This window comes from Heteronotia binoei, chromosome 10 (assembly GCF_032191835.1).
Source record: "Heteronotia binoei isolate CCM8104 ecotype False Entrance Well chromosome 10, APGP_CSIRO_Hbin_v1, whole genome shotgun sequence".
Taxonomy (NCBI): domain Eukaryota; kingdom Metazoa; phylum Chordata; class Lepidosauria; order Squamata; family Gekkonidae; genus Heteronotia; species Heteronotia binoei.
This window is the reverse complement of record NC_083232.1, coordinates 1,010,594-1,034,142: the sequence shown is the minus strand read 5'-3', so window position 1 is coordinate 1,034,142 and position 23,549 is coordinate 1,010,594. Positions and strand designations below refer to the sequence as shown.

At 53.8% G+C, this 23,549-nt stretch overlaps 1 protein-coding gene across 1 annotated transcript in view; it reads right to left on the bottom strand.

Annotated features, from left to right (window-relative positions):
• LOC132578290 (SCO-spondin-like) overlaps positions 1-23,549 on the bottom strand; it is a 170,568-nt gene that overhangs the window by 122,501 nt on the left and 24,518 nt on the right. Inside the window, exons 5-21 of the mRNA XM_060248229.1 lie at positions 22,911-23,158; positions 21,546-21,648; positions 20,492-20,650; positions 19,855-19,937; positions 19,614-19,742; positions 19,347-19,494; positions 16,937-17,177; positions 16,351-16,489; positions 15,804-15,930; positions 14,362-14,534; positions 12,592-12,813; positions 10,564-10,729; positions 8,381-8,633; positions 4,083-4,263; positions 3,695-3,789; positions 1,554-1,810; positions 1,330-1,464 (exon numbers count right to left, since the gene is read on the bottom strand). Of these exons, the coding sequence (XP_060104212.1) occupies positions 1,330-1,464; positions 1,554-1,810; positions 3,695-3,789; positions 4,083-4,263; positions 8,381-8,633; positions 10,564-10,729; positions 12,592-12,813; positions 14,362-14,534; positions 15,804-15,930; positions 16,351-16,489; positions 16,937-17,177; positions 19,347-19,494; positions 19,614-19,742; positions 19,855-19,937; positions 20,492-20,650; positions 21,546-21,648; positions 22,911-23,158 (2,859 nt within the window). The remainder of the gene's footprint in view (positions 1-1,329; positions 1,465-1,553; positions 1,811-3,694; positions 3,790-4,082; positions 4,264-8,380; positions 8,634-10,563; positions 10,730-12,591; positions 12,814-14,361; positions 14,535-15,803; positions 15,931-16,350; positions 16,490-16,936; positions 17,178-19,346; positions 19,495-19,613; positions 19,743-19,854; positions 19,938-20,491; positions 20,651-21,545; positions 21,649-22,910; positions 23,159-23,549) is intronic.

The window sequence follows — 23,549 nt, the reverse complement described above, 5'->3', positions numbered from 1 at the left end:
GTACCACCTAGTTCCCCCAACCGTTTGGAATGCTAGGAGTGGGTCAGGGAGTCCTTAGGGTGGAGAGAAGTGGCACAGTGGCTGGTTGCCAACTCCCCAGGGAAGCCCCAAAGATCCCTAGGAAGCCCTGAGAAGGGTTCTTAGCCAGTCCAGAGGGGGGTGAGGAGGCTGTCCCGCCTAACCAGAGCCCAGAGAGGGACAGTGGAGGCCGTGAATACCCTGAGGCAGCAAAGTAGAACAGCCCTTTCAGGTCAGTCTACCAGGAAGGGCTGGGCAGGGCCAGTTAGCAGATGCAAGACCAGTCTGCCACATACCCAGGGAAACCTGAGGACTGTGGAGCTGAGCATCACACAATGTTGTGGATGAAGAACAGACCACTGCAGAATTCTGGCAGCAGCCCTGGGGCACATGTGCGACCATGGTGGGGCAAAACAGCACACACCCCGGCACGTGCATTGCCTCAAGTGGTGCCTTCCCCCCTCTTATCTCAGACTAGGGACTTTGCTGCATTCTCCTCTTTGCTTCTGGGCCCAGGCACCCGGCTTGTGTGCTCCTGTCGCTTTGCAGGTTTTCTCCCTGTTCTGCAAGCGTTTGGCTCCCTCGAGTGGTCAATTCAATACTACACCGCATTATGTCCTGCATTGCTCCCTGCCAGTATGAATGAGAATGCAGGAAAGCCCCAGTTCTGTCCCCCTGGCAACTGCCTTCTGGACTCCGAAGAGCCTCTGGCTAGTTCATTTATTTATTTGCTCTAAGCATTTTTATGGGGCCTTTCCGCCTGAACAGGATCCCCTAGGATGTTAACACAGAAACATTCAAATATTTGAACAATTAAAAACAACATTTAAAATGATAAAATAATTCAATAAAAACACATAAGCATGCAAAATCCTAGAATCAGGGAGGACAGCCGTCACTGGGAGAATGCCAAATGAAACAAAAAAAGGTCTGGTGGAAGATACCGACAGAGACATCTTGATGAAGGGGGAGGCAGTTGGTATTGGTGCCACAGCTGAGAAGGCCCTCCCTCTCTCGCGCAGGTTGCCTGGCCTCATCTAGCCTCAAGACGGCAGAGGCAGCTGAAGCAAGGTGACAGGACTGTAGAATCATAGAGTTGGAAGGGACCTCCAGGGTCATCTAGTCCAACCCCCTGCACAATGCAGGAATTTCACAAATACCTCCCCCTACAGGAGTGGGCAGGAGTGACAAGGAGACGGGTCTAGACTCTAGAGATCAGTTCCTCTGGGAGGAGGCAGCACTTATCTCAAGCTGACAGCTATTACTTCATGTGCCATAAGAGAGGAGTGAAGCTGCCCAGGCAGGACTCACCTCCGTCCCAGAGCACCATCAGCCCCACCCGGGAGATGAGAGTGATGAAGAGGCCGGCTCTCTCGAAGGTCAGGCCGTTCCCAGTGTAAGTCTTGGGGGGCCGCACTGAGACCCCATTCACTGTTATGCCTTTTCCTGTTATGGGCAGAAAGGGGGTGTCAGAAGAGCACAACATGGGTGGGAGGGGAGGGCTCCTTTCTCATCCCTGGCCAGGCCTGCCTTACCTCGGAGGAGGTGGATCACCGTGTTGCCGATGAGCACCATGACAGATTTGGTGCAGGTGGTGCCGCTGGTGCCGCAGGGCACGTTCTCGGCAGTGATGCTGAAGGCCCCGCTGCTCTCCCGTGCCAGGATGTACTCGCAGTCTCCCAGGAAGCTGTAGGCCCGGCCGTCAAAGGTGATGTAGTGGGGATCCCCCGTGGCGACACACGTCCCGGGACAGTGGCGGCGGCTGCACTCCCAGCGCCGAATGCGGCAAGTGCTGCAGGGAAGGAGAAGGCCATTAGCCCTAGGGTGGGGGCAGGGGACCCCCGGTTTGGAGGCCCTCCCCGTGCTTCAGGGTCATCAGAAAGCGGGGGGAGGGGAGAGAAATGCCTGCTGGGAACTCTGAAGTTCCATTTGGAGACTTGTTCCCATAGAAAATAATGGAGAATTGATCCGTGGGTATCTGGGGCTCTGGGAGGGCTGTTCTTTGAGGTAGAGGCACCAAATTTTCAGTATAACATCCACTGCCTCCTCCCAAAATACCCCCCAAATTTCAAAAAGATTGGACCAAGGGGTCCAATTCTGTGAGCCCCAAAAGGAGGTGCCCTTATCCTTCATTATTTCCTATGGAAGGAAGGCATTGAAAAGGTATGTGATCCCTTTAAATGTGATGGCCAGAACTCCCTTTGGAGTTCAATTATGCTTGTCACACCCTTGCTCCTGGCTCCACCCCCAATGTCTCCTGGCTCCACCCCCAAAGTTCCCAGATATTTCTTGAATTGGACTTGGCAACCCTAATTAGCCGCCATGCTGAGCACCATCCAGGATTGTGGCCTCTTCCCTTCTGCATGCCCCCAGAGAGTGCATAAGTGAGTTTGCAAGTGCGAGGAAGCGCTGGAAGAGTTGTGGGGGGCAGGGGAGAGGCATAAGGAGTCACACAGTTGGGGAGAAGGGGGGGGGAAGACTGCCTGCAGCTGTGGCGGTCAGCTAGGGCAGGGGCTCCCCACTCCTATGTGTGGGTGTGAAAATCGGACAAGGTTGAAAGCTACCAAGAAGAAAGCAGTTCCTTTGAAATGTGGTGTTGGAGGAGGGTTTTATGGACACAAGCTGGTTTCAGGTAGCCAGCTCAAGTTGACTCAGCCTTCCATCCTTCTGAGGTCGGTCAAATGAGTCCCCAGCTTTCTGGGGGGAAGTGTAGATGACCAGGGAAGACGATGGCAAACCACCCCGTAAAAAGTCTGCCGTGAAAACGTGAAGGCAACATCACCCCAGAATTGGAAACGACTAGCACTTGCACAGGGAACTACCTTTACCTTTTTGTGGACACAGTGGACCACCAAAAAGACAAATGAGTGAGTTCTAGATCAAAGCAAGCCTGAACTCTGCCTAGAAGTGAAAATGACCCGACTGAGTCTCTCCTACGTTGGTCACATTCTGAGAAGACAAGAGTCCCTAGAAAGGCAAGCAATGGCAGGGAAAGTGGAAGGCAGCTGGGGAAGAGGGAGACCCAGTGTGAAAAGGGAAGGGGCCGTGAGGCAAGACCTGAGTGAGGCTTTGGGGGCCACTCCATAGATTGGTGGCACTTGCTTCACCCACACAAGGGAGAGGCAGTCACTGAACAGGGTCCTTAAAGGGGGGAGGGGCAAGAAAGGCTTTGTAGCGCCTGCCTTTTACGCCTGGGGAAGTCCTGGTGCATGCTTCTTGCCATCACTCCATTTACACTAGAGCAAGCACTCAGGAGGGAGGGAGGACGTTTTCAGGATCAGGACCAGGGAAGGCGGCAGAAGGTGGCTTCGGGCAGAGCGGACTCCACAGCCAAGAGTCAGGCCTGGAGCCGTGGGGCAGAGAAGCCTGAGGAAATGGAAGGAGAATCCCTGGCCAAGCACCCCACCCCAGGAGAAGGCTTAGCGGATGGGAACGCTGCCCACACCACAGGCAGAGAGAGAGCGAATGAGAGAGCCCATCCTTCCAGGGGAATCCAGGTGAGAGCACAGACCCCAAAGAGACACCAGCCCCTAGCTGGAGGGTCACCTTCCTCAGGCAGCTGCTTGAGCGGCTTGGCATTGCACCTGAGGCTGGCAGAGGAGCCCCTGAGCCTGGTCTGAGGCTACCCAGCCAGGCCCCCTGCCTGCCACTCCAATCCCCAGCCCCACCCCCTTACCAGGTGTTGCAGTCCTTGGTGATGGTGTCGTTGGGGTGGTACAGCCGGCCATTGTGGTGACAGGGGCACTCCTCCGGGGAGACGCAGTGCTGGTTCTGTGTGGGGGAAGAAACCACAGGGCAACAGTGAGCCAGATCCCATCTCTGCAGGGCTGTTGCTGAAAGGCAGGCTAGGAAGGGAGATTCAGCCAGCTGAGATCAGGCTCTGGGAGCCCCAGGATCAGAGGAGGGCAAAGCAGGTCTCAGCCACTTAGATGAGGCAAAGCAAAACTACCCTTCTGCTGTTCTTCGACAGACTGGCCATTGGCACCTCCACCTCACCCACCTCTTTTGTCCGCCAGCTGCCACAGAAACCAAAGCCACAATGGCGGGGAAAGGGAGTGGCTCACCAAGAGGACGGTGCCGGGGGGGCAGACGCAGCCGTCAGAGAGGCCGGGGCAGCTGAGGTTGCCCTCAGGGCTCTCGCAAGTGCGCAAGCAGGAGCCGTAGGCGAAGACCAGCTCCCCAGGACAGACCACAGCCTGAAGGCAGCTCTCCTTGGTGCAGTTCCAAGCCCCGTTCACACAGATGCTGAAACACAGGTCAAGCAGAGGGAGGGGGGTGGGTGGACACAGCTTCTCCAAAAACCCACGTCTTCTTTTCTAAATTTGAGTCTGGGTACAGATTAGCAACTGACAATATTTCCAAGGAATTAGCCTTTGAGAGTCAAAGCTGCCTTTGTCTGGTACAGGACTTGGACTCCCAAAAGCTCATACCCCCAAAATCTTTGCTGGTCTCTAAGGAACACCTGGACTCAAATCCAGCGGCTCCACTGAAGATCAAAACAGCAGCTACCTCTGGAACCTTCTTCTCCTTCTACAGGCCAAATCTACATGGTGCTCAAATCCCCTCCCTCCCCAGAATGGGAAATGATGTCTTCTGTTATTCTAAAGAAGGCCTTGGACTCCATGCCCTATAGTTGACTCTCCAGAGGAAATGGCTGGCCTCTGTGTGAGAAAGGAGGTTGGACTAGATGGACCCCCACTGGTCTCATCCAGCAGGGCCCTTCTGATGTTCTTATGAGGGCTTTGGCATCTGTGCCCTGTTGCTGGCCCTTCAGAGGAACTGGTTGGCAACTGTGTGAGACAGGAGGCTGGACTAGGTGGACCCTCACTGGTCTGATTCGGCAGGGCTCTTCTGATTTTCTTCTCGGGAAGGCCTCAGCCTCCATGCCCTGTTATTGGCCCTCCAAAGGAACTGGTTGGCCCCTGTGTGGAACCGGATGCTGGACTAGATGGACCCTCCCTGGTCTGATCCAGCAGGGCCCTTCTGATTTTCTTCTCGGGAAGGCCTCGGCCTCCATGCCCTGTTGTTGGCCCTCCAGAGAAACTGGTTGGCCCCTGTGTGGAACCGGATGCTGGACTAGATGGACCCTCCCTGGTCTGATCCAGCAGGGCTTTTCTGATGTTCTTAGTTCTCTGAACCCTTGAGGCACTTGGAACCAGGGTACTCAGTCCTCAGGTGCTCAGTGGCCTTCCTGCCTTAGATGGAGTCCAATCGCTGGCCCTTCTAGCTCAGTATTGTTTCCTCTGATGGAGGCAGGTGCCCAAGATCTCTAGTAACACCTGCGACCCAGGATTCCTCCACTGTTCTGAGCCTGGGGCCTTTGGCAAGCAAAAAAGGCACTCTGCCACTAAGCCACAGCCACAGCCCCTGCCACCTTCCAACCTCTTTGCCCATTTCTTCTGCAGGCCACGATGAATTCACAAACACTCCAGAGACGATTGCACAGCAGTCAGAATCATGTGGCAGAGACATTCAATGAAATCAACCTATCCTGTAGGACAGCCATAGACAGGTCACAGGGTGATTTCATCAAACATCTCCTACCACTCCACCACGCAGAGGGAAGCAGCAGAGGTGGAAGTGCACACATCCAGAACACTCTCCGGCACAGAACTTCACCCTCCCTCTGGATATTAGGACTCAGAGGTAGCCAATGAAGTACATGGCCATGGATTCAGGAGAGATCAAAAGGAATCATAGAATCATAGAGTTGGAAGGGACCTCCAGGGTCATCTAGTCCAATCCCCTGCACAATGCAGGAACTTCAGAAATACCTTCTTCTCACAGCACATTGTTAACTTCAGACCTTCACAGCCAGGTGCTGAGACAGCTTTAACGAGAGACGAGAGAAAGCCTGGACTGAGATCCATAGGTGTAAACTACGCAGGGGCTCAGGGGCTTGAGCCCCCACCACCCCAGATTTTCCCGCTGGGGGCTGAGCTAAAACAGAATAAAACGTTGTCTTAAAGGTGTTACTGGACTCAAACTTTGTTCAACTAGTTAATAACTGGAGAGGAAATTGGGGGGAGGAATAACACTGTATTGCTATGTTGCATCCATATTGCTCTAGTATTTGGGGGTTCTTTTGGCAGATAGATGTTTTGTGTCTTCTTCAAGCCTGGGATTGTTTACATTTATTTAAGTGGATGCTGAACCAGATCCTCTTGAAAATTAGTGGCCCCAGCAAGCCTTTTTTTCTTCTTCTCAAAATGACTTCAGTCTTAAAGACTTGGTCAAGCAGGTGAACACTGACGATTGTTCATTCTCGGCCTTTGGGCTAAGATCAAGTGTAGACAATTGTTCCCCACCTAGGCATAGGGTTGCCAATCCCCAGCTGGGGGCAGGGGATCCCTCAGTTTGGAGGCCCTCCCCCTGCTTCAGGGTCATCAGAAAACAGCGGGGGGGGGGGGGAGGGAAACGTCTGCTGGACCCTCCATTATTCCCTATGGAGATCGATTCCCATAGGGTGTAATGGTGAATTGATCTGTGGGTATCTGCAGCTCTGGAGGGGCTGGTTTTTGAGGGAGAGGCACCAAATTTTCAGCATAGCATCCGGTGCCTCTCTTCAAAACACCATCCAAGTTTCAAAAACATTGGACCAGGGGATCTAATTCTATGAGCACATGATATGTATATTTGCAGATCTTAAAGTAACTATTCTAAAAGTGAATTTCAAAAACAGGACGCAGCAAGAGACCTCTGAGATACCACTATAACCACTGGCCAACTCCCACCTTTTCCTGGGTTTGGCCCGGTCCATGGGCATTGTTTGGTGGGGGGTGCTCTCTAAATTTATGGGGAGGGAGCTTCTCCATAAATTCATAGCTAGTGATAATGGAGGCCCCCTCTGTGATGTCATTGGCTCCTCCCTATGATGTCACTGGATCAAATGCCTCTGGCTGGGCCGCAGCCCCCCCCCCCGGGAAATTGAACAGTCTCCGCCTCTTTGTAGGGACAAGCCGAGGGGGAGGGGAGGCCCTTTGTCTCCATGGCATGCTTGTGGCATGCAGCCACTCTTCTGTCACGTTCTCAGGGTGCAGGCAGGCAGGAGTCCAAAGCCAGTCCAAGGTCAAAGTCCAGGAAGTCAAGCAGGAGCCAAGTCACCAATGCAGAATCACAAACCAGAATCAGAAGTCAATGTCCAAAAGCCAAAAGGTCAGGGTGCCAAGGAAATCAAACAGGTCAGGATCAGGAAGGAGTGTGGATGCAAGCCAGAGAACAGACTTATTGCTTCCACAAGGTTACCAGGTCCTGGGTGGGAGCTATATGGAAGTCTCAATCAGCCTGCTCCCTGGGTGGCAGTGACTCTGCTAGAATTCAGGGTTGAGAAATCTGAAGCATCGGCGTGCCTCATGTCTTTGCTCTGAAAGTTCTTTCCGGAGCCTGCTTCGAACTCTTGAGATGGGAGGAGAGCTTGGAGGAGATTGATTGTCAACAGCTGACACTGGTGCCTGGAGAGTGATTGATGGGCCAGCTGCTGTTTGTTCAGCTGAGGAACTGGCTGGCAACTCTTCCAGGTCTGTTAACCATTCCAGCTCCTCCTCATCAGGGCTCATGACACTGCTGGTATCAGAATGCTGGAGGAGGAGGAGATTGGCTTTATACCCCGCCCTTCTCTGGGAGTCTCAGAGCGGCTTAGTATCTCCTTTTCCTTCCTCTCCACACAACAGACACCGTGTGAGGGAGGTGGGGCTGAGAGAGCTCTTGTGGCTGACCCAAGGTCACCCAGCTGGCTGCATGGGGGCGGACTGGGGAATCAAACCTGGTTCTCCCAGATTGGAGTCTGCACTCCTAACCACTACACCAAACTGGACCTTTGGTCTAATCCAGCAAGGAAAGTCTCATGGCAACCACTGACTCCCTGCCAGCAGGCAGCTGGGGAATGAGGCACAGAATCCAGCCAGGTTGTGTCTGCTTTGGGCAAAGGGAATCTCATGTCTGTGTCAGTCTTTCTGCCTCCAGGGCAACAGAATTCTGTAACCAGGGACGCAGTATGCAAATTGAAGTTATTTGCATATATTTGCTTATACTGAATGCCCAGTTTTGTTCTGATGATACTGGGGAAGGTGCAAAGAGAGCTCTGTGGTGAACCAAAACCCCACAGAGGGAGCCAACTGGTGGGAGGCAATGAGAGAGGGAGATGGATGAACCTCCTCAGGGAAGGACTCCCAAAATTTTGGTGCCCTGACCAAGGAGGCCCTTTCTCGGGTTGCCCCCTGTCTACCCTCCGATGGCTGGAGTACCCCGAGAAGGGCCCCTGAAGGTGACCAAAGTGTGTGTGTGGGGGGGCTAGATTAACACGGGGGGGGGTCCATAAGGCACGGTGGACCCTGCACGCATTTCAGTCAGGGAAAGGACCTACCAGGTGTTGCAGCTTTTCCGGGTCTGGCTGCCAGGTGGAAGCGCCTCCTCCCCATCCAGGCAGGGGCACATCTCCGGCCGGATGCACTGACCGTCATCGTCCAGGACCAGACCTGCTGGGCAGTTGCATCCAGCCACACAGAGCCCATCCAGAGCCTGGCAAGCGCCAAGAGCCTCCATGCGCAGGTCGGCACACGTCAGTCCACAGGGAGAAGCACACTCTTGGTAGACCTGGCCCCCTGAGCACTGCACCGCTGTGGGGAGAGACAGAGGCATGCAACCCTCAGTGGTGTGCAGAAGGTCCGCCTGAGCTAGTGGGGGCTTCTCCCCATCCGCTTCTCCTTAGTCCCTGCTCCACACCTGTCCTCTCAACCAAGAGCCCGGTAGCGTGCAGCCGTCAGAGCAGGGGACCCCAGCGTGGCGCCCACTAATTGGGAAGTGGGTGTGGATAGAACTTTTACCCAGCAGGGCTTCTGGTTGGCTGCTGAAGATTGGACTGGCTGTGCATAGGGCTTTTATTGTAGCAGGAACTCCTTTGCATACTAGGCCGCACCTCCCTGATGTAGCCAATCCTCCCAGAGCTTGCAGGGTTGTTTTTACAGGGTCTACTATAAGCCAAATCAATCTATCTATCAGGTTTATTACAGTCAAAAGACCAGCAGGACCAATGCACAGGGCTTTTTCTGGAACAGGAACTCCTTTGCATATTAGGCCGCACCTCCCTGATGTAGCCAATCCTCCTGGATCTTACAGTAGGCCCTGTGCTAAGAGCCCTGTAAGCTCCAGGAGGATTGGCTACTTCAGGGGTGTGGGGCCTAATATGCAACAAATATGCTACAAAAGAAAAGCCCTGTATTTTGAAACATTGGTTTGGCAGCAGTTGCCACCACAGCACTGGAATCTTCACTGAGTGCCTGAAACTGAGCTGCAGCAGCCATTGTGCGGTTGGCTCAGCCTCTTGCAGCAGCCATTTTGTGGCAGCCATTTTATACATCTGTGGGTCGGTCCCTTTTACCTCAGCTTCATATACATCACATAGGGTTGCCAAGTCCAATTCAAGAAATATCTGGGGACTTTGGGGGTGGAGCCAGGAGACATTGGGGGCAGAGCCAGGAGCAAGGGTGTGACAAGCATAATTGAATTCCAAGGGAGTTCTGGCCATCACATTTAAAGGGACAGCACACCTTTTAAAATGCCTTCCCTCCATAGAAAATAATGAAGGATAGGGGCACCTTCTTTTGGGGCTCATAGAATTGGACCCCCTGGTCCAATCATTTTAAAACTTGGGAGGTATTTTGGGGAGAGGCACTAGATGCTATACTAAAACTTTGGCACCTCTACCTCAAAAAACAGCCTCCCCAGAGCCCCCGATACCCGCGGATCAATTCCCCATCATTCCCTAAGGGAATCGTTCATGGAGGTGCATAATGGCTGTGGGGGCGGGGCTTCCCCCACCGGCCAGCTGGCTGTAAAATTGGGTATCCCCTGCTGGGAGCTGGGGATTGGGAAGCCTAACATCACAGGGTTGTTGCAAAGATATAACGTGGAAGGGAGCTCCTCAAAGGCCCTCATCCTCCCTGCCCCTTTACTGTTTTGTGCCCTCTCCCTTCCTATGGCCATAGGGTTGCCAAGTCCAATTCAAGAAATATCTGGGGACTTTGGGGGTGGAGCCAGGAGACATTAGGGGTGGAGCCAAGATCAAGGCTGTGACAAGGATAATTGAACTCCAAAGGGAGTTCTGGCCATCACATTTAAAGGGACGGCACACCTTTTCAATTCCTTCCTTCCACAGGAAATAATGAAGGATAGGGGCACCTTCTTTTGGGGCTCATAGAATTGGACCCCCTGGTCCAATCTTTTTGAAACTTGGAGGGTATTTTGGAGAGAGGCACTAGATGCCATAATGAAAATTTGGTGCATCTACCCAAAAAAACAGCCCCCCCAGAGCCCCAGATACCCGCGGATCAATTCTCCATGATTTTGTATGGGAATAAATCTCCATAGGGAATAACAGAGTTCCCAGCAGACATTTCCCTCCCCTCCCCTCACTTTCTGACGACCCTGAAGCGGGGGGAGGGCCTCCAAACCGGGGATCCCCTGCCCCCACCTGGGGATTGGCAACCCTACATGGCCAGCAGGCCCTCCGGGCAGCCACCTCCCCTGCCCCACTTCCCAGAAACTCACGGCAGAAGGTCTGGTTCCTCCAGGAGACGGAGACTCCCTCCTGGGCGCACTCCCTGGCATAAGCAGCCACGGCGCGGCAGAGGCAGTCCTGGTCGGCCAAGCAGCCGCACACTTCGTGGAGACAGAGCTGGAAGAAGGGGTCTCGCTCCACAAGGTCATGGCAGGGCTGTGGGGCAGAGGCAGGAGGAGAGACATTGGCTCCCAGGGCAGGTTCCTGGCTCTGAGCAACTGCCAGGCTGCTGCCAGGAGAATGACTCCATGTTTTGCCTTCCCCAGTAAGGAGCCCCTTAGAGGCCAACAAGATTTTAGCGGCCTGCATTTCCAAGAGTCCAAGCTCCTTCACCAGACAGAGGCCTCCATTCCTGCTTGCCTCCGAGAAACAGAGCTTGGGCGCTCAAAAGCTCCTGCCCTGGACATTTTGTTGGCCTCTGAGGTGTTCCAGGGCCTGTCTGCTATAGACCCACATGGCTGCTCCCTGAAACGACCCCCCAGCAAGCCTTTGCGGAAAACAGAAGTGCACTGCAACCTTCCAAAGGGAACAGAACACACAAATTCAGCAGACTTTGCCCTGGAGAAGCCCACAAGCATAGAGAAGACGGCTCAGATCTCAACAGAGACCACATGTGGGACTGTCAGTAATCAACAGGGCTGTTTCCTGGGATGGGGCTCTGTTTAGAAGGGCTACAGCTCAGCAGAAGAGCAAACACTCTGCATGCAGAAGAAGAGCTGGTTTCCATTCCCCGCTTTTCTCAAAGTGGCTTACAAGGACCTTCTCTTCCTCTCCCCACAACAGGCCCCTTGTGAGGTAGGTGGGGTTGAGAGAGTCCTGAGGGAACTGGGACCAGCCTAAGGTCACCCAGCAGCCTTCATGTGGAGGAGGAGGAGGAAGGGGGAATCAAGCCCAGTTCTCCAGATTAGACTCTGCCCCTCTCAACCACAACACCACACTGCAGAAGACCTTCTCTCAGCACAAACAGAATCATCTCAAAAGGATCCTTCAGTGGACTGCCTGGCCAAAAAAATCCTCCCCCTAAATCCAGGGGAAAAGCTTCCTGCAATGCTCCCAAGAGGACTGGCTGGGCAGAGGGGAAGGCTTCACTTGGAGGAAGCATTCACCCCTGCTTCCTTATAAGACACAGAATGAAACTCATCCTTTCTGCCACGATTTTTTAAAAACCCAGCCACAAAACACTTGCTCCTGTCCTGTCACCTCCAGAAGCTGCTGAGAGTTGCTCACCTGAGGAGCAGCCACCAAGACCATCTACTGCTCTGATTTTAGGGTGGGGATCTGGGGCACAGTTGGGTGCATGTTGGAGGAAACAGGGGGCTGGGTATGGTGGTCATGGCAGGATGTCAGGTGAGAGAGACCGGACTTTAGGGATACAGGGCCCAAGGCATGCATCAGGGACAGGCGGGTGGGCGTCTTTGCATTCTTATTTGCAAGTTCCTGTTTCTTACTTGAAAGGTCCTGTTTATCAGGGTGTTTTTTTTCCTGTTCTACACCTGTTTTTTCTCCCTCTAGTGGCTGATTCACCACCAGGTTATGTCCGGCATAAAAACTCACCTACCATTTTCACACACAGCTTACCTCTCAGTCACAATCCTGTTTCCTCCGCAGCGTCCGGTCGGATTTCCCACCATCTGCGCCGGAGTTACAGGAAGTGCCGCAGCTTCTGCGTAGCAAACGTAAACTGGGTTTTAGCGGTTTACGTTTCCTATGCAAAAGCCGCGGCACTTCCTGTAACTCCGGCGCAGATGGTGGGAAATCTGACCGGACGCTGCGGAGGGAACAGGATTGTGACTGCAAGGTAAGCTGTGTGCGAAAACGGTAACCGTTTAAATCTGTAGGGAGATGTGCTGGACATAAACAGGTGAAATATCAAATCCGGCACTAGAGGGAGTAAAACACAAGTGGAACAGACTCCCCCAATCCCCCCAAAGAAGAGGAACTTGCAAGGGAAATGAGAATGCGGAAAAGGCCTCTGTTTAATCCCAACCTTCTCTGGCTCCCTGGGGGTCCTCTCCTACCTGGAAGGAGGGGCTGTGGAGGATTTTGCAGGCAGCCTCTGCAAACTGCCTGCGTTGGGTGTAAGTACTGCAGGGGTCAAAGGTGAAAGTCTGCAGGGAGGGGCAGTCCTGGGAGACCCGGAACTTGTTGGCAAAGGCCACCACGCTGGACTCCACGTCTCCCTCGGGGGTGGAGAATTCGTCCTGCTGGTTCCAGCTGTAGGTGCCACACAGCCCTCGCACCTGGAGAGAGAAAGGCACAGAGATGGGAGCGCAACATGGGGGCAGGGGCCAGCCTCTTCCTAAGTAGTGGCACTGCCTTTAGGGCTGGAACCCGCCCACCCCACCCACCCCCAAGGTCCTAGATTGTCCACAGAGATGCCAGCAGCCTCCACGTGGGACCTGAGGATCCCCTGGAATTCCAGCTCATCTCCAGACTACAGAGATCTTGGAGAAAATGGCTGCTTTGGAGGGTGGATTCTATGGCCTTATGCCCCACACTGAAATCCCTGTTCTCCCTGGGCTCCACCCCAAATCTCCAGGAGTTTCCCACTTGAGTCTACCCACACATGCTGGGGGGCACCTGGCAAAAACATCTGGACAGCAATAGATGGATTTTCCTGAGTTGGTGATCCAATTCTGTTGGGGAAGTGGAGGTCGGACTGATCACCTGACCAGTCATAGAAACATGGAAGGGACCTCCAGGGTCATCTAGTCCAGCCGCCTGCACAATGCAGGAAACTCACAAACACCTCCCCCTAAGTTCACAGGATCTTCATCGCTGTCAGTTGGCCATCTAGCCTCTGCTTCAAAACCTCCAAGGGAGGAGAGCCCACCACCTCCTGAGGAGGAAGCCTTTTAGAATCATAGAAGAGTTGGAAGGGACCTCCAGGGTCATCTAGTCCAACCCCCTGCACAATGCAGGAAACTCACAAACACTTCCCCCTAAATTAACAGGAGCCTCATTTCTGTCAGATGGCCATATAGCCTCTGTTTAAAAACCTCCAAGGAAGGAGAGCCCACCACCTCCCAAGAAAGCCTGTTCCACTGAGGAATCGCTCTAACGGCCAGGAAGTTCTTCCTAACGTTGAGTCAGAAACTCTTCAGATTTCATTTCAACCCATTGGTTCTGGTCCTACTTTCTGGGGCCACAGAAAACAATTCCACACCATCCTCTATAGGACAGCCCTTCAAGTACTTGAAGATAGTGATCCTATCACCTCTCAGCCGCCTCCTCTCCAGGCTAAACATGCCCAGCTCCTTCAACCTTTCCTCATAGGACTTGGTCTCCAGACCCCTCACTATCATGGCACCCTCGTAGACCAAAAGTGTTTCTTTTGCCTGCTTCCCACCCCTTAGCCTTTACCCCAACCCACGAGCAGCATGGGACACCACGGGGTTGCCAGCCTCCAGGGGGTGGCTGGAGATCTCCCAGGATTCCAACTGACTTCCGGGCAACAGAGAACAGCTCCCCCTGGAGAAAATGGCAGCTGCGGAGGATGGTCTGCTCAGCCCTGCCCTCCCCAGGATCCCCCCCCCAAATCTCCAGGGATTTCTCATTCCAGGGTTGGCAACCCCAAATAACCTTCAGCATCATCATATAGTCAACAGCAAGGTGGTGAGAAATTTCCAAACACAACAACACTCAAGCCAGAGGGGGAGGGGAGGTTGTACATCTCATTGCTGCCCAGACCCATCCGTCCCCCGTCCCCCGTCCCCCCCCCCCCCGCAAGAGAGGCATGGAGCCTCAGGCTGTCTTGCCAGGAGCAGGGGGGGCCAGGCCAGGCTCACCTTGTTGGCAAACTGGGGCTGGAGGGTGATGTAAACCACAGGGAAGTCCGTGCCCCACAGAAGGTGGGCACCAAAGGTCTGGAGAAGCAGGAAGGATGAGGAGGCCCGATGGATGGTCAGATCGGCGCTGGCATAGGGGAGGGCCACCTCCTGGCCATTCACCAACACCTCCCCTGGAGAAAGGGGGCAGAGAGGGAGATGCAGACACTGGCATCTTGAGCCAGTGGCAGGATGGCATTGCAAAGAGAGGGCCGGGAATTTTGGGAAACCTCCCTAGAGCTGAAAGCGGCATCGCTGCCTTCCGTTTGCTGAAGGAGGGGCCATCTTCTTCCAGCCCTGAATCTCTGGGCTGGCACCACAATCCCCCTTTATGCAGAGCCATTCTGCACTGTGTGCCCATGAATGCTGCTGCATTAATAGGATTGCCAACCCCCAGGTAGGGCCTGGAGATTATGACTGGTCTCAGACTCCAGAGAGCAGGTTCCCTGGAGGAAACGGCAACCTGTTAGGGTGGGCTGTGTGAACATCGTACCCCACTGAGGCCCCATCCCCAGACTCTCCCAAGGCTTCCCCTCCAAGCCCCCCCCCCAATTGCCCAACCCAGACCTGGCAACTTTCTGCATAGAACGCAGGAACCACAGCAAGGTCAGATCCAAAATAAACCCACCGTCTGCAAAAATATCTGTGTATTATGGTTGTTCATACAATTCACTATTTTCGTAATAAATACACAATTTTGCAATCAGAACAGCAATATCATGAATGCTACAGTATGTAAACATCCACTCACCACAGAATCCACTTCAAGAGCTATGATGTGATGCTCACAATTTTTACTAAATTGATGGATACAGACAGTGCTTATTAATTTTCGCCCAATGGTTTTAGTATCTGCACAGTCCGTTTTGTCCCTTCTTCAGAGGGATAAGAATTTATGATGTGTCTTTATTGGCATCTCCTGTTTTGCCTCCCAGCACTGATCGCCTGAATTAGTCAATACAACTTCAGTTTAGAAATCAGACCTGCCCAATTTTTTCGAGCAAGAATGAAGTTGTATTCCATTAATAATTATTGGAGTGTGACTAATTCAAGTTGATTCTGTGGTGAATGGATGTTTACACACTGTAACGCTAGAAATATTGCTGTTCTGATTGCAAAATTGCAAATTTATTATGAAAATAGTGAATTGTACAAACAACCATAACACAGAGATATTTTGGCACACGGAGAGTTTATTTGGTATTTTGGAGCCTTCTGCATGGAGCTGGCCTTCTGTGTCTCAGGCAGGCCTGGCTTTTTTTGTGGCCAGACTGAAGGAGGGGCACCGTTTCAGCCCTCCTCCAAATACAGGACTTCTGCCGAGAGCACTCATCCCTCCCCCCACATCCCACTGTCTCCCTACCTGGCTGTCCCTTCCTAGAAGGCCTCCCTCTCCTCCTCACCTGTGAGGGATAGCCGAGCAGAGACCTTGTGCACTGTGACAGTCACAGCCCGGAGGCAGCTCCCGGCTCCCTGGCTCCCACAGGCCTCGTTCTCTGCTGAAACCTGAAGCTTCCCATCCACAAAATCCTGGGGGGGGGGGGGGGGAGAGAAACAGCCCCAGCATCAGAGGCCGAGGGAGGGTTCCTGGTGACTCTCTTCAACGTTTGGGGGAAGGAGGGTGCAGTCAGCCTCAAGGGAAGACCAGTGCGCCCCCAATCTTCCAGCCAGCCCTCCCCACAAAAAGCATTAAGCTTCACATTAAGGCTGAAAGCAAGATGGAGAAACAGCATGCCTCCCAGCATGCCTTGGGCCAGCTGACCAGAGGTGATCCAGAACAGCGGCCTGGCCTCCCTGCGGAAGGCCTCCCGCCCTCTTTCTGACATGATCCTGTCTCAATATCCTCACTGAAAGTGTTCAATGGCACTGGAAGGTCAGTCATCAGAGATGGGTGTCGACCCGGGCAGAGTGCCACGCCCTCTCCACGGAGGCCTCTGCGGGCTTCCTCACCTGCACCAGGAAGTAATGGCAGGCACCGTGGAAGGAGTAGCGCTTGCGGTCGAATGTCAGGTAGTGAGAGTCCCCGATCATGGCGCATTCTCCGGCACACTGGTCCTGCGAACAAAGCCAGTGGCCCCCTTGGCACGTGCTGTGGGGAGAGAACAATGGCAGGCCAGAAGATTGGGGTGCTGGCAAGCCCCCAGCTCTGGGAAGGGCCCTTTTCTCTCCTCCCCTGCTCAGTGGTCTTTCCCTCCTCATCTGTGCTCTTGACGTTCTGGACAAGTGAACACAGCTTCTGTTACCTTGTGCGACATTTACACACACATACACACACACCATCAGCCACACTGAGCTTTTGCTTTTCACTACAGTACCTCGCCTGCTGTATTTGTCGACATTCTATTGCTGACAGTAGGATGTTCATGGGGATGCTGTGACATCACAGCAACTCAGTCAAAGGACTGGAGGGGAGAGACTCACAGACAACAAAAGGGGCATCTGGACCACTCGCATATCCACCCCCCCCCCCAGCCTTCCTGCTTCCCAGGATTAGGCGGAATGTGATCTTTCGGGGGCTTCTGCCCCAGAGCCTCACCACTGGTTGCAACGCTGCTGCAAGGCCTCTCCTGGGGCATACTTCTGGCGCCGGTGGAAGCAGGGACACTGGCTTTCTGGGACACAGGCCCCCTCCTCCAGGTAGAGGCCCGGCGGGCACTCACAGCCACTCACACACTCCTCCTGGCAGCCTCCTTCCTCAGCAGGGCCCACGGCTGCACAGCTGGCGGGGCACGAGGAGACACAGTCGGAGTACACTTTCCCTGGGCCACAGGACTTCTCTGTGAGGAGGGAGGAACAGGCAGTGCTGAGCATGAGACCTGGGAATGCTGGGAGAGGGGCTGCCAGGTCGCAAAAGAGAGCCTCAGGGCTCAGGCCACCCAGGGATGTTCAATGGCACTGGAAGGTCAATGGCACTGGAAGGTTCAATGGCACTGGAAGGAAGTCTGAATGCCGGCTTGTTGCGGCTGCAGCATCCGCAACAAGCCGGCATTCAGACTCTGGGCACCTGCACCAGCCCCAACGGATGTGGGGCGTTGGGCAAGCCTGGAGGATTGCTGAAGGGGGGTTCAGAGGGAGGGGGGGAGGATCCTGTTCCCATGTTCATGATGCTGGTGCACTTCTTTATTTATATCCCGCCTTTCTCCCTAGTTTGGATTCAAAGCAGCTCTAGGACTTCACTCCCCACCCCCCAATTTTATCACAACATCAGCCCAGGGAGAGAGTGCTGGCAGCAAAGTCTGCCCACTGCCCCCCAGACTGCAGGGTGGCAAGAGAGCCAGACTAAGCGGCCTTCCTGGGTTTGCTCTTCTGCCCCTCTCCCTTTGAAGCAGATGGGGAGATCTCCAGGAAGCTGCCTCTCCTTCCTCTCCCACAACCCCCGTCTCCTGCCCACACCAAGAGGGAAGCCACGCTGCCTTTGCCTGGGCACCCTCCCTCCATCTGCCTCCCTACTCAGTTAAGTACCACCGGTGTACCATCTCTGTCTCTATGCTTTCCTCTCTAGAATGTAGTTCTACGGTAAAGAGGCTGGTGTTAGTCTGATATGGGACTCTGTGTAGCTCTGTGCCTAAGCCTGGAGACCTGGTGCCAAGACACTTTGTGTGGGTAGCTGAAGGCACTCTGCTACGCTGATTAGTGGGTTCTGGACTAACTCTGCCACTTAACCCAACAGGGAGACCATGCTGAGAGTTTGGCTACGGCCCAAGGCCACCCAGCAAGCTTCCCTGGTGGAAGTGGGGAACTGAACCCACGACCCTAGTCCAGCATTCGGCCCACTACGCCATTCACGTGGCCAGTGTGACAGAGTGGAGCAGCTAGAGGGCAAGATGGTGGGCCTGGGGAGCTGCTCTCCCAGGTTGGCTTCACCACCTCAGGAATCCTTGGGAAAGCGCCCCCTCCTGGACTGGATCTTAAAGGTTCTTAATTGGCGTGAAATGGACAAACGTACTAGAATCTTAAAAGACTGTAATCTGGAGAAATTTAAAGAAGACTGGAATAAATTCCAAAATTATGTGGAGATACAATGGAAGGTGAAGAGTCGTCTAGTGATGTTTGATAATATTATGAACATATGAAGCTGCCTTATACTGAACCAGACCCTGGGTCCATCAAAGTCAGTATTGTCTACTCAGACTGGCAGCCGCTCTCCAGGGTCTCAAGCTAAGGTTTTTCACACCTATTTGCCTGGACCCCGGGGATTGAACCTGGGACCTCCTGCTTACCAAGCAGATGCTCTACCACTGAGCCACCATCCCTCCCCAATTGAACTTTAAAAGAGAAAAAAGGACTGTGATTACTGAGTACTGTTCTAGTAGTGAACTATAAGTAGCTGAGTTAATAATATATAATGAGTTATGAGTTATGAGTTTATATAGTAAGTTTATGTGAGTTAAGATAATAATAATAATTTTTTTATTTATATCCTGCCCTCCCCACCGAGATTTGAATAATTTTAGTGATGATTCTATAACTACGGATTTTATGCTTAATGTTTAAAAAGTATTAATTGAATTTTCAAAGTGAGAAGAAGAATTGATTATGGTTATCTGATTAAATATGTAATATTGATGATTAAGAATTAAGAACCAAGAAAAGGAATAAGAATAGTAGTTATATTGGAGTTAAGATAAAGTTAAGTGAATGATAACTTTTAGTTAAGATTCTATATAAGTGAATTTTTACTTTTAAAAGGTTTTTAATTTGTTTTATATATTGGCGGAGGTCATAAGTTGGAGGGTGGGATGGGTGGGAAATTATGTAATGTATTGAAGAATTACATTTAAATTCTGATAGTAGAATTAAATATATTGCAAAATAAAAATTTTCATCACAAAAAAAAAGGAAAGCGCCCCCCCCCCTCCCCCCTTTGACATGGCTGCTGGCAGGGCAGGTCTCTCATGCAAGGTGCGGCATGCCCTCTCCGTGTGCCTCGCACGACGTCCCCCTACCACAGAATGCAGGGCGCCTCCAGCTGAGAAAAATGTGCTGCTGGGCACACTCGCGGGCGTAGCTGGCAAAGGTCTGGCAGAAGGCATCCATCCCGGCTCCACTGCACTGCAGGTACATACAGGTGTCGTAGAATCCGCTGGGGTCCACCTGGAATGAGCAAAAGTCCCGAGGAGACTGTAATGGGCCCTGATTCTGTTCTGGCAAGAGGGGAGAGGAATACCCTCCTGGCTGGCAGCCAGGGAAGGCCGGTATGGTGAGCTCCTGACCTCTGAGTGGCATTGGCTGAAAGGGCTGCCCATCAGTCTCTGGCACACGGACTCCGTCTCCTGCTGAGCGGCACGGCCTCCCCCCGGATCACAGCGGTGCACCTCCTCTGCAGCATCTGTGCAGGAACTCTGTGGAAGGAGGAGGAGAGCTGCAGCCATCCCTGCCCTGGGAAAGGCAGCAGGGAGCAACGGGTCTGGAGTGACAGGGACCTTCTCCACCCAAACCCCGTCTGGAACATACCGATGCAGCATCTGGGATGCGCCACGAATTGCCAAAGCTACTCGCCAGTGTCACTGTGTCCCCTCCCACACGTAGGAAGTCATCTGTGAACACACACACAGAGGTGTTTCTTTGGAGGGGAGGTTTCAGCAGAGGAAGAAATGTGGGCAATGGGGTGGAAAGATCCCATGGGGCAGACAGCCTGCATGAGGCAGGCAGAGCACAGGAGAGCCCCACGAGACTGGGCTGGGAGACCTTCTGCAGGCGAGGCACCTCAGAAGGGAGGGGAGGAAGCACCGGAGAGGCAAGGCAGTCAGAGGGCTGGATGGCCCACGGCAGCAAGGCCTTCAAGGTCAGAGAGGAAGAGCGGTGGTTTGCAGGGCAGCCCCAGGATCTCTCAGGCAAGGACTAACTCTGGCCAACCCTGCTGACCTTCCAAGCTCTGATGAGACGGAGCAAGTCAGGGCTATTGACTCGAGGCGGCTGGAGCCCTTTGGCTTACTGGACAGAGCGTATGACAGCTTCTGTTCCCGAGTCCAGTGTGGGAGAATGGGCTTGTAGACGATGCGGGGGCATCTGAGCAGGGCATTCCCCTCGAGGGAGCAACGACCCCCCTTGCCAATGAGGAAAAGGTTGGGTGGAGCTCCCCAGAGGCTACCTGCAGGGTCGTCGTTGTAGAGCCCACACAGCCCTCGCGTGGCGCCTCTCAGCTCTGCCCCTACAGTAAGGTAGACGGTGTCGCGCCCATCGAACTTGATCCGAACACCCAGGCCGCTTTCCACAAAGAGGAAGTCTCCCAGCCACCAAATGCTGATCCCTGCAGAAGCAGAAAGGGGGAGGCCTGCAGTGAAGAGGGGGCCTTTTCCCTCTCCAGACTTCCTCCATAGGATTTGGAGCAAAACTGAAGCAGGTGACAAGGGGGTGTGGACCACACCTATGCTCGGCTTCCCAGCAGGATCTGTCCCTCCTCAGGAAAGGGATTTCTGTTCTTTCCCTGAACAAAGCTGCTCTTCCTGCTCAGGAAAACTCTTTTGTCTCCATACAGTACAGAGCCAAATTAAAACCTTTGGAGGCCTGTGGGGGGGGGGCCTACAGGGGGCCCCTCACAAATGATCTCAGAGTCTGAGCACCCACCCCACTGCAGCCCACAGGCTGAGTTAAAAGCCCCTCTGACAAAGCTGCAGGGGAGAGGCAGAGAGAGGCAAACCTGGCAACAAGGCCAGCAGCAGCCGCACCAGGCAAGTCAGGCAAAGAGCGGCTCAGCTGCTGGCTGGGAGGGCTGCAAGCAGGGGGGAAACTGGGGGGGGGGACCGACTTGGGGCCCCTAAAGGTGTGGGGGCCCACAGGTCAGTGCCTGCTTGGCCTAATTGTTCATCCAGCTCTGACAGGAAGGGGGCATCATCTCCAGATCAGGGGAAAGACACCGCTAGAGAAGGCCATGTGGATGAGAGATGGGTCAACATTCTGCACAAATGTGGGTGCTTTGGAGGGCGGACCTTACGGCATTATATTTCCAGCCAAAGTCTCCTCAAACTGGGCTGCGGAAATAGCATCAGAAATCTCATAGCAGAACTCCAAAGATGGACTTTCTGTATTTAAAGAGCAATCACCATGCCCACCATCTGGATGAGGATTCCGAAGTTCCTTCTCCGCTGCAGGTCTCTGGGGGGAAAGAGGGGGGAAGAGGCCTCTCCCCACAGGAGCCTCCTCACCTTTCTGCATCCGGGGCTCCCCTTCTGGCACCACAACGCCATTCACAGAGACACTCCGGCCCTCAGCCTTCACGGAGTCCAGCCCGAACAGCATGTGCAGAGCCTGCCGGGAAGAGAAGGAGCAATGCCAACCTTGCCCTCTGCTGCAGCACTTCATTCGCGGCTCATGTGCCCCACCCCCCACAGGGTGAACTGCTCTCAGGGCTTTTGGGGTCCGACCCAGAGGCAGCCAGGAGGGACCCACCTCTGTCTAGCACCATCCTACTCCCCAAGGGAAGGGTCAGGCTGGCTGCTGCGCACACACAACCGCACCGAAGCATGCATTTTAAACTTAGCAAGGGCAAGCTTCCAGCCCCCGCACCTCCAGTACAGAAGAAAAGCTTGAGGGCAATGGTGACTGTCAGCAGACTCAACCCCCAGTGAGCATCTCTTCTGCAAGGGAAGGGAAGGGAAGCTCGCCAGAGTCTCTGAAGACAGATCTAAAAACAAACTGTTCAGCCCAAGGTGGGGGCCCCTCTTCTCCCTAAAAGGCTCAGTGAGGGCCAGCTCCACCACCACCTCCAGGCTCCTTTTCTTGCCCTTCCTCCAATTTTCCAAAAATCCAACGTAGTCATTTGACATGAACAAAAATTGTTGGCCAAATGTACACAGACTGGCAACTGCAAATCACATGTGCATTTTCCCATTTCATAGATGAGCCAATAAAGGAAAGGAAAAGGAAAGGTCCCCTGGGCAAGCACCAGTCGTTTCCGACTCTGGGGTGATGTTGCTTTCACAACGTTTTCACAGCAGACTTTTTACAGAGTGGTTTGCCATTGCCTTCCCCAGTCTTTTACACTTTCCCCCCAGCAAGCTGGGGACTCATTCGACCGACCTCGGAAGGATGGAAGGCTGAGTCAACCTTGGGCCGGCTACCTGAATCCAGCTTCTGCCGAAATCGAACTCAGGTTGTGAGCAGAGAGTTCAGACCACAGTGCTTTACCACTCTGCGCCACGGGGCCGCTGAGCCAATAAAACCACGCTTCAAAAGAATCGGGCCCAAGCCACCCCCACATCCGCATCAGTGTGAGGTGATGAGAAGGCATTCTCTGCATGCTCAGAAGAACTCTTGCTCACCCTGGGTTGTTTGCCCCAGGTTTGATGGGACGTGGAAGTGGGTCCCCTCCCTTCCCCACTGCATCAGTGGTGCATGCCTGCATCTTCTGAGGTTTCCCCAGCTTTCCTCTAACCTTCCCTACACCTCCTTTGCTGCAAAGTTTTGGGAAAGATCACAGCCAACCTCCCAGTCTGCCACGTGTGGCCATTCTTTCCAAGACGAGTGTAAACTTTGGCACCTTGTCCTGCCCCCCCCCCCCCGCTGCTTACTCTGTGGCAGAGGCCGGGCAAGCAGCCCCCCCGGCCGGAGGAGACGTGGACAGCCCAGGTGCCGTCGAAGGCAGCAGCAAAGGTGTACGTGCAGTTCCCGTGGAAGCGGAAATGTCTGCCATCCAAGCTGCGGTAGTGGATGCCACCCCAGGTCACGCAGGTGGCAAAGGGCTGCCGGAGACGCCCCAAATGGGCCAGAAGCCCCGAGGGGGCCGAGGGCCTGAGGAGGAATGGCAAAGGCAGGTCCCCTGGGAAGGAAGAGAGCTGCTGGTTAGTGCAGGTGCAATGAGCCAGTGAGGTATAGAGCAGTCAGGATGCTGGACTAGGGCCTGGGGACCTGGGTTCCAATCCCCTCTCTGAACCAAGTGAGAGGTGCTGGGGTTCTTGGGGCTGCTGCCATTTTAAAGTCACTTAAATATGCTGCAGGGCTCTGATTCTGATCAAGATCTGATTCTGCAACATGGTGTTCTTCTTCCCCCTACTCCCCCCAGGGGCCTTTTGAAGCGCCAAAACAGCATGCGTGCAGCTGCATCTACAGCCACTCCAGTGCTCAATGCGCGTAGGGTTGCCAGCTCTGGAATGGGATGTACCTGGAAACCTAGGGGGTGGAGCCTGGGAAGGGAAGGGGAGGGACCTCAG